Below are 9,619 nucleotides of genomic sequence, written 5' to 3'. Positions count from 1 at the left end.
GGGGGGGGGGACCGTATATGGACGACAGGAAGGGGAGATGGAGACATCGGGAGGCACAAGTGGCGTCGACGATCGGAGGAGAGCAGAATCCACGATAAAGTTGCAGTGCGAGATACCATGCCGATGGACGCAAGCCGGCGTGTTATAGTATAGGCGATACCGAAGTCGGAAGAGAAAGAGACCGAATAGATTTGGGACCCAGTTGAAATCAGAGGGAAGAAATCGGGATAATGAGTTAACAACCACCAACGAACAAGACGCACCAGTATCCAAGTACTAGAGACGTTGGATATCGGTGTGAAAGAGGCACACGAACACGCACCGTTGAACGGCTTACTAGCCAACCAGTCCAAATCGGCCTCCGTTACCCGCTCAGATTCATGGTCAACCGAACAGCCCGCGAGCTCGAAGAACCGTCTCCAGACGATGAGTCTCCGGTCCTTCTCGAGTGGCGGGTACTTGATAGCTGAGATAAACGGTATTTCACGTGTTAGTAAACGAGCCCGAGGGGAGAATACAACGAGGAACGGGGACAGGAGGTAAAGGAACGAAGCTAGATTTTCCTGTGAAGGTCAGGAACGGAGACGTACCAATAGAGAACCTTGAGAGGAAAGCATCGTCGAACGAAGATATGCGGTTGGTCGTGAGAAAGAGGACGCCTTTGTGATACTCCAAAACGCGGAGCGCTACGGAGACGAGGGCGTTCCTATCCAACTAAAGAAATAACGCGAATTCAGCCACTGCTCTTCCCGACTGAACAAGAGAATAGATGTACCTCATGCAAACTCCTGGCCTCGAGGAACACGTCTGCCTCATCGACGAGGAGAACCGCATCCCATGCAGTGGCCAACTACGTTCCGCCCATATACAAATCAGTATGAGTCGTAATTTGTGAGGACACGGATAAAGCACGCACGCTCAGAACGCCCTTGAGACTTCTCTCCATCTCGTGCGGCGTCAGCGACAGCTCCGTGGCACCGACCATATACAGAGGCCTCTTCAGAAGCTCAGCCACGCCTTCCGCGGTGAGCGTCTTTCCTGTTCCTGGAGGGCCGTGAAGAACTGAAATCTAGTCAAGGATAACCCAGATACCAAACATGATGGTAAGAATACTGTGGCCGGCGACAGATATGCACAGCAGGTATGGGGAGGTAGAAACAGACGTACGAGACCACCGCCCTTGCCCGAGATGACGTCCGAGATGATCTTCTTGTTCGAGTTGGAGTTCCGGCTGACCTCAACGAGGGCTCTGATCAAATCCTGTAGTGCCAAACGCATATTGAGTACACCATACGAACGGACTGGTCACGTTGTAGTGCACCTTGGTCTTCTGCTCAAGAACGAGATGTTCCCAGGCATCCTCATCGAAAACAACGTCCTTAAGCTCAGTTACAATGAAAGTCATCCATTTCTGAGGATGTCTAGTGAGAAGCGTGATGGTACGACAGAAAAGGAGAACACCTACCTTGGACCCAAGGTTGAAACCGTAAACGTGGGGTGCAAGGAGGTGCAGCCGCGACTGCTCGACTTCCGGGACTGTTTGATCTCTATGTTGAGGAAATGGTTACGGATTACGAGTGTCAACAAAAAACAGGCAGGGAAAAAAGAGAAAGAACGTACGGGTCGAGGAGATAGCCGTCTGGGTCGTCAAATGCTCTTCTGTCGATCATTACGCGTTTGTTCCGGTCTACGAGTCAGTCAAGAGATGGTAAGAATAAAGAAGTCGATGCCGAATCATTGCGGGCAACGAACTCACAGGTCTTATAGTGAATCCCAGATAATGAAGCATACAGCATTCCTCTGGCCTGCAGCAAGATCTTCTTTTCATCCGTCAATACTGAGCACATCAGCTCATTGATGTTCTTTGTGCCTTGAAATTTGGGAATAAGTCGTCGGAGGGAATACCGTACGTATTCCGCACCGTCCCATTCGACGCCGTAGCCTTGGAGGTAGAAGGCTTTGCCGATCTTGTCGCTGTAATGGGAATGACACGAGGGAAGTGAGTCCAGATGTCTGGATGAACCTTGAATGGAGAATATACTTACAAACAGTCGTAACCGCGCTCGTGAAGGGTGAAGGCAAGCTGAGGATATGTAGGTGTGCCGTTGAGAACATTTCATGGGGTACGAAGATGGAAACTCACAGGCTGGTTATCGGACCTCCCATTATCGTCCATGTCGATTGTCAGGAGATCATCACCCGGGAGAAAGAAGTACATGAGCAGATCGTAGGAGATACGTCCATGGGAAACGGCGAGTGTGAGGCGGTCTGCACTGTTGTAGACAAGGGCAAGAAGTCAACCTCTACAAGATGTGGGAAGGGAAAAAGTACCAACGTGGGCTGGAACTCCTTCTCGACGAAAGCGAGAAGGTACTCAAGTTGCTTGATTAGATCCTCGAGATATGCTCTCCTATCCTCTTTGCTTTCTGAATATAGGATGTGTACGAGTGAGTGCCGATGGGTTTAAAGAGGACGAGAATTTAGGGAGACAGACCCTCAAGGTCCGGGTCACGTCCGAAACCTTTCATAATTTCTTCTTCGTGTTCATCTAGGTCGTCCAGATTGTCTAAGGTCAAGGCCTTGCGTGCGACAGATACACATGAGCGAAGCTTCTTAAGGTGTTCAAAGAACTGGTCTGGCGTGACTTGGGGTTCCCAGTAGAAATCACCACCGATCGTAGCCCTGAAAAGGCAGCACCAATTATATCAAGCATATATATAATTTCATCGAATTGGACATACTGTAGAAGAGCTGAGAGAATGTCGCTGAAGTCGCTTAGCCATATGCTGGCCGGTGCTACGAGATAAAGACAGTATTTAGAACTAGAAAACATGGACAAGGGGTATACCCAGGTGAGGGAAACATACTGTAAGGCGTCTTGAATCGTTCAATGACATGGAAGTAGTATTTTCCTTCAACTTTCTCCTCGGGCTTAGCGCCCGAGGGATCATAAGGTTCCCATTCCTCATCAAAGCGGCTCCTAAAAACGAATGTATATGTGTCAGCGGGTCAACGAGACGGACGAATGCTTTTCTTGATTTCCGCATATCATAGCGGGGTATGGAGACGAGAATGTAAACTCAGGGAGTCTACTAACCATAATTGCCACCGCTTGAGGTACTCTCCACACGGTTTCTGTGTCTTCGACTCGTCGAGTTCCTTCGCCTTTTCCTCGTTGCTCTTCTCGTTCTTCTCGTCAGAGCTAGTGCTTTCGGAGCCTGAATCTGTGGCGTCAGAGTCGTGTTCCAGAGCAAGAGGGTTGATCCATTTGACAAAGAACAAAAGAATCCGGGTGAGGAGCAGTGGCAGTACTCTGAACGGGTCCATAGCGGATACTACAGGGCTGGGGGCCTCTGCTGCGACCGTAGTGGTCGTCTCTTGTGTCATTGAGCGGCGTGAGACGAATATTGTGGTAGTGGTGGCGGGTGTGAAGGGGATAGGGTGAAAAACGTCTTCTACAGCGGGTTTATATATGTGGAACAATAGGCAGTGCGCCGCTACAAAGCGCCCGACTCGGAGTCACTGTTGTTCCGTGCCAACATTCCTTGTTAGTGTCAAAGGCTGCTATATCTAGATGATGGCAGGGTGCTAGAACCTCGTTGCAACCAAATACACTGCTTCTGCCTACCGTGTTTGACTCGAAAGGAGCCGCAAAAGGCGGGTCAAGTCATGAGGAGTGAGGTTGAGTCAACATGATCGATATCCATGCCTGAATTCGCAATATAGAGAAGCGATCAAGAAAGTAGTACATATACAAGGCAAAAGGATTGGTTATAACAGGGCGTGGCAGTATACTTTTCTGTTGTCACACGTAACCTATTACAACCAGTGAAGACAATGGTGGTATCAGCTGAAAGGGTCAAATTTCGAGGATAGAAGATGCGGCAAATACCGAATAGTGTGGCGTTCATCTGAGGGCTGTGGCTTCTTTGTCACGGTAGCGACCCGAACGATACTTCTCACTCGACACGACAACCAAGTAATTCGAGCTTGATGTTCGCCCTGGTAGTTAGATGAAACACATTTTCAAACCCAGAGAAACTTGAAGATTTTATAAAGCACCATTCGATCCGCGCTCAAGAGTCCCTCATTCTGCTGCGCCACCCTGCATCCCGCCACCAACAAAACATGATATACACTCTTTCTTCCACCAGAATGAATATCAGTCTTTCAGTAACGAGGCGAGCTCGTGGCAAGGATCGGCTACGCTGAAGCTGAGATGAAGGGCATATATAAACAAGTCACCCATGGCACTAGAGAGCGGCACGAGAGGTGATCAACAAGTGAATTGATCTGAACGACGACGTATACATACAGAACACACGCACATGAACACCTTCGAGCGCCTTCATCTTCTTCCCCTTTCCCCCCAATGCAAAAACTCCCAACACTTCTTCCCTGGCTCCTTCCCGAACAATTCCTCCACCTCCTCTCTCCCCATGTCACACAGCCCCCTTACACTGCCCACCCTCCCCGCCACAAACTTTACGTTCTTCGCCGTCACTCCGGGAATGGTCCTCAACAAATCCTCTGCAGCCTGGTTCACCCCCTTCCCGGCATCTGGGTCGTCCGTGGCACCGATGGCGATAGCAGCGGCGGGAGACGGTTCGGGCATACTGGCCTTGAGATCGTTGAAGATGGAGGCGGTGGCGTACGGGGAGGAGGACCAGATGATGCGAAGGCGAGGGAAGGAGAGCGTCAGGAGGACAAGCTTGGATTGGATGGACGGTAGACCCGAGGCGAAGCCTTCTGGTTGGGCACCGCCTAGTTTTTTGGCGGGATATTTTGCTGTGGGTTTCACATACGATTTCATGTCTTGGACGATCTTGATTTGGCATTAGAAGAGGGAATTACTGGTGGTGAATGCATGACAAACCTCGAGAGAGAAGGATTTGTGTTCTTCGAACTCGATGAGCAGGATGGGCTGCTTGTAGTGCACGGACATGAGTTCGCATTGTGTATACCTGGACAGTTCCATATCAGTCGAGGTCTACATGGCAAATTAGAGCACTCACAAACGACCGCTATTGAAACTCGACACGAGATCGGGTATGCTCTTGCGTTCAACACAGATATCAGGCGTCAAGACATAATCGCCTACGGTCAAAGTAGCGGGAATGACGACAATTTGTGATGCATGTAGTAGCGACGGTAAGGTTGAGCGGAACTCGCGCATATCCACGATGACCTTTCGAAGCATACTCAGTGGCAATAACGACCAAGACTAGACAAAGATGCTCACCCGTGGAGGCTCGGTGGAGACCTCTTTCCTGCCCCCTGCCACACGAGAAGAGATCGTCTTGATCAAAGCTTCTCCTACGTCTGTTCCGGCCCGTTGGTCCTCAAAGATAGGGAGCAACATTGACTATGTGATGATATGTCAGTCGTAAATAGCACAAGTATGGAGACAGTAAATAAACTTACGCCACGCTCCTTGATCAAATTCTCGAAAGAATCCTTCTCCTTCCTCAAACCAGCCAAATACTTATGCTCTTCACAGCTCGTTTGATAGAGCATGAAATACACTCTTACAGCCAATCCCGGATTCGAGCTTCGATAGACCTGTCGTCAAGGCAAAGACAGTCAGGACGACTCCAAACGGACAAGCGACGAATAAGAGACACACCTCAATGCGTCGAACGAAGTCCTGGTTCGGTTCGAACATGACGATGAACCTAGGCTGTATTTCTGCCAGCATCCTATCATCTCCGTCGTCGGAGTACGCTCGCACGAGTACAGCCTGTGGTGGCGGCACCAGCCCGTAAAAGTCATTGAACTCGGACTGCATGACCAAAAAGGCCACGGGGTCCTCTTCCGACAGTGCGAGTGCGAGTGCGAGGTCGCGATCTTCGTCGGCGGTAGCCAGCGGGCTGGAATTTGAAAGCCCAGGAGCATCACTAGTGAGAGGATTTTGGGTGGCAAGGCTGGGAGGTGGCGCGATGTCAGCCTGCGAACGGACCAATGAAAGAGACTATTCTGCACTCACAAGTCCGCGATACTCTCCGCCTCGTCCCTCATAACCTCCTCCCCCATAGTCATACTCGCATCCCTCTCCCTCTCCTTTCCCTTATCCCTCGTACTCTCCGCCCCAGTGACAGCTCCTCCCCTTACTCTCCTCCTCCCCGCCTGTCTCTCCCTCCTCTCGCTATCCTTCCTCCTCAACGCCTCACTAATTTCACCCTCGCCACCTTGTCTCTGATCCCAGTTATCGTTACGTGGCGCAGAGAACCCGGGCCTGACACCATCTCGCTTCTTCTCGCTCGACAGCTTGGACTTCCACCATAGATAGAGCCTCAATTTCTCCTCTAACATACTTCGTCCCTGCGCGCCTGGTTCGGCTTCCGGATCCAGGCGTGAAAGAAACTCAGACACCGTATTCGCAGTATGCGTGGACGAGGTCATGACGAGGACGGTGTTCGTTCCTCTCGCGGCTACAACCAGGTGCAACGAAACACGAACGCCATCAGCGATTGCGACGAGGGAGGAAAATGAGGGAGCCTACCGGAACTGAGCGATTCCTGCCTCATAATCTCATCCTCAATTTCCTTCAAAACGTCGGCCAAAAGATTCCACTTCGGCAGCTCCTCAAGCACAGGCTCCATCCCCTTCGGCAGCCACCTTGGCCTCTTCGCCTTTCCCTTGCCCTTTGCTCCACGCACATTATCAGTCTGATTCAGCCTCCCAAATTCCATCTCATCAAGGGCATTCCACCCCTCTTCGTCGTCCAGCTCATCTTCCACCCGCGGCTGTGGAGATGCATTTGCGGACGAGGATGTGGTCTGATCAAGCGTGTAACATCGGCGTTTCGCGCTAGAAAAGATGATATGCGCTGCGTCGGTGAGGAGCCATGGCGATTGGTTGTGCCGTGCGTTACCGGCGGCGGATATGGAGTTGGAAGCGATGATGGTTTCGAGGTATGAATGAAAGGCGAGAGGGTCGTACGTCAGGAGGTACCTGTTAGTAAGGCGCACGAATGAAATAATCAGTTCAACATTGACAATTTGACGGTCCGGGTAAAGTTGAGAAGGTGTTGGTGGGACATACGTTAATAATCGGCGAAGAGTGGCTAGATCACTGACGAGCTGTTTTGTCCGTGGTCCCACTTTATGCCAGACGGGATCGAGTTGGCGACGGACGATGGCGTCGAAGGAGCGGAAGTATGCGTTTTCGACATTCAGGTCGTCCAGATCCATCTATCATAAGGTCAGCCCAGTCGTAAGGTTGTTTGAAGTAAAGAGGGACAAACGTGAGTATTGGAGCGCTTGAGCTCAGCCACGGTGCTGGTCATGCATTGTACTATAGCGTGGTGGATGTCGCTCATGAGCTCTGTCATAGGTTGATATAACTCTACGACATCTACGCGTTTCTTTTCGAGGGAGTCTTTCACGTCCGCGTGAAACCTGCACGAACCGCACATCGTGAACACTCTGCCTAAGAAAAGGGAAGGCGTATATACTTACCGTGGATAGATATGCACGCTTCGAAGTTGAAGTTCTTTCATTATATTCTTGAGTGGCGATAGACCAGACGTAATGTGTTCAGGTTGGTCGGTGAAAGCTTTCAAGAAGCCAGCTTTATTCTTCTCTCGATACAGGCGAACAATGAAGGCTTCCAGTGATAGCGCAGTGACTCTACCAAGATACATACTCATTCAATACTCAACGACGTCATGGGAAAGGGTCAACATACCTTTCGGCATGGAGAACGAGTAGACCAGAGATGAGCTCAGTTGGCATATCAGACTGAAGCATGTCAACGACTAGAATGCGTGAAGTAACAGACACGAGACCGCCTTTCTTGTAGAGATCCTGCCTTCCACGGTAATCAGCGTAAGATGAAGTGATGATACGAAGCAGTTGGCCGAGGAGAGAGTATATGTAGTACGCGTCTATGACATTATGTTAGGCGAGTTAATATACTTTATCTGCTGGCACAAGTTTTTGTGAGCAAAGTCAGCTCAGCTCGTCCCCAGTGCACAGACCTATGGGTAAGACATGCGTATTGAGTTCTAACGCCGAATACGATACAGCGATTGTGAAGACGTAGTTGCACTAGATACACAAGGGTCTCTCACCACCGCACAAAGGCAATATTATCTTCTATTTCCAACCTAGTCCGGGGGTACGTTGCCATGAAAGAGTGGAATATAACGCACCTATCTTTCTTCCCCATCTCATACCCAACAGAACGCAACCCAGGCCTCCGACAACCCATGATCCCTAACTCCTCTCCAATTGCAGCTTCCTCCTCCGGGGACGCATTGACAAGTACGACCAGGTTTTCAGGTGATTCGTAAATCTGCATGAGCGTGCATACTATCCTACGAAGACCGAGACCACGAGCGAGCAGCAGGAGGTCGTTCGCCTTTGGGTCGTGGATTTCTTCGAGGATCGACTTGTGGAAAGGTAGCAGGCTATCCGACGACATCATGTATTGTCCAAGACAAGAATTATAGCATTGTAAACAAAGATTTCAGTCTTGCAGACAGCAGGGCCCAGGAGAGGACGAAGTAAAGGAGTGTTTTCGCCACGAAGATGAACTCAACAAATATTAAAGCTCCGACAAGGGCGCGCTCATAGTGTTCCTTTCGGAGCTTCAAATGGAGTTCGGTGCCACACAGTTCGCTTTTTGCCACCCGTTCATGCTCCTCGCCGCCAAACTGCGTAAGCGACCACGTACAGTACACACGAACATCGACCATTTAAGTGCTGGTCCTACGAGCTGGGCAATGGAGCAATCCATTCCTAAAAATACGTTCGAACCAAAAAAGTCCACAGGTCACAACTTGTCGATACTGTGCATATATTGAATTGACCAAACCACGAAGCCCGTTCGTCCATATTTGCTAGCGTGTTGATCAAAATACAATCGTTCGGAAGTTAAATACATCAGCACCGTCTCTGTTGTCAATCTAAGTACATGCGATGCTCAAGTTAGTCGTGAAGGGTATATCCAGATTGAGTATTGTTTAACACTCACCCAGACCTCCTGGACTCTCTCGTCGTCGATATAGCAAACCGATCCTTCGACATTCTCCAGTACCACGACGTGGTAAGGCAAGCAAGACACCACATCTTCCTCAAATACACCCGTCTCCTTCGGAATCGTCGAAGGCCCGATGAGATTTCTCATGGCCCGCTTCGTGGTCCTCTCCTTCGCGAAGTCTTCCGAGCCAAATTCACCGCCGCGTGGTGGTATAGGAAAGAAAGGTGTGGCGGATGGTTCTAGTAAAGGGTACTGCATGACGTGGTAACCGAACTCGACGATCTTCCACGTGTGGTAGGTATAATAACTGTTCCGATTTTCGATTGGTCCATTTGTGTGTGTGAACGGTATGCGGATGCCCGTTGACCGTGGAGGTTCCAAGAGTGATCCTTGCTGTGGAATTGATGATAGTTTTGTTAGTTTGTATACGGACATCATCACGCGGAGGAATAGATCGCAAAAGTGTAGCGTACGTGGCATGCAAAGCGGTGTCAAACTCATCTACTGGGTCTGTAGGGCATCCACAAAAGACCCGACTACCCTTCGGTCCCCACTCCGACCAAGGTATCTTTCGAACATCTACCTCTACTCCCGGTTCCGTCGTGGTAGCATAACTGAGGTGTTCCAGAAATGT

General features: G+C 50.2%; 2 protein-coding genes across 2 annotated transcripts in view; both read right to left on the bottom strand.

The window, feature by feature from the left end:
- Window positions 1-2,525, bottom strand: part of STEHIDRAFT_83090 (P-loop containing nucleoside triphosphate hydrolase protein) — a 3,587-nt gene extending 1,062 nt beyond the window's left edge. The window contains exons 1-13 of the mRNA XM_007306785.1: window positions 2,495-2,525; window positions 2,336-2,426; window positions 2,144-2,273; window positions 2,046-2,083; window positions 1,757-1,974; window positions 1,621-1,687; window positions 1,466-1,547; window positions 1,322-1,411; window positions 1,168-1,260; window positions 917-1,069; window positions 776-850; window positions 591-714; window positions 323-466 (exon numbers count right to left, since the gene is read on the bottom strand). Coding sequence (XP_007306847.1) covers window positions 323-466; window positions 591-714; window positions 776-850; window positions 917-1,069; window positions 1,168-1,260; window positions 1,322-1,411; window positions 1,466-1,547; window positions 1,621-1,687; window positions 1,757-1,974; window positions 2,046-2,083; window positions 2,144-2,218 — 1,159 coding nt within the window. The 5' untranslated portion in view covers window positions 2,219-2,273; window positions 2,336-2,426; window positions 2,495-2,525. The remainder of the gene's footprint in view (window positions 1-322; window positions 467-590; window positions 715-775; window positions 851-916; window positions 1,070-1,167; window positions 1,261-1,321; window positions 1,412-1,465; window positions 1,548-1,620; window positions 1,688-1,756; window positions 1,975-2,045; window positions 2,084-2,143; window positions 2,274-2,335; window positions 2,427-2,494) is intronic.
- Window positions 2,526-4,348: 1,823 nt separating this feature from the next.
- Window positions 4,349-8,427, bottom strand: STEHIDRAFT_61821 (uncharacterized protein; the record flags this gene model as incomplete). Its single annotated transcript, XM_007306689.1, has 13 exons — window positions 4,349-4,825; window positions 4,877-4,964; window positions 5,016-5,188; window positions 5,243-5,365; window positions 5,425-5,562; window positions 5,627-5,847; window positions 6,000-6,424; window positions 6,478-6,954; window positions 7,045-7,193; window positions 7,247-7,400; window positions 7,461-7,631; window positions 7,690-7,808; window positions 8,152-8,427. The coding sequence occupies 13 exons, from the start codon at window positions 8,425-8,427 to the stop codon at window positions 4,349-4,351; spliced, it is 2,991 nt and encodes a 996-aa protein (XP_007306751.1).
- Window positions 8,428-9,619: the final 1,192 nt, after the last annotated feature.

Source organism: Stereum hirsutum, assembly GCF_000264905.1.
Source record: "Stereum hirsutum FP-91666 SS1 unplaced genomic scaffold STEHIscaffold_12, whole genome shotgun sequence".
NCBI classification, from domain to species: domain Eukaryota; kingdom Fungi; phylum Basidiomycota; class Agaricomycetes; order Russulales; family Stereaceae; genus Stereum; species Stereum hirsutum.
This window is presented reverse-complemented; position numbering and strand designations above follow the sequence as displayed.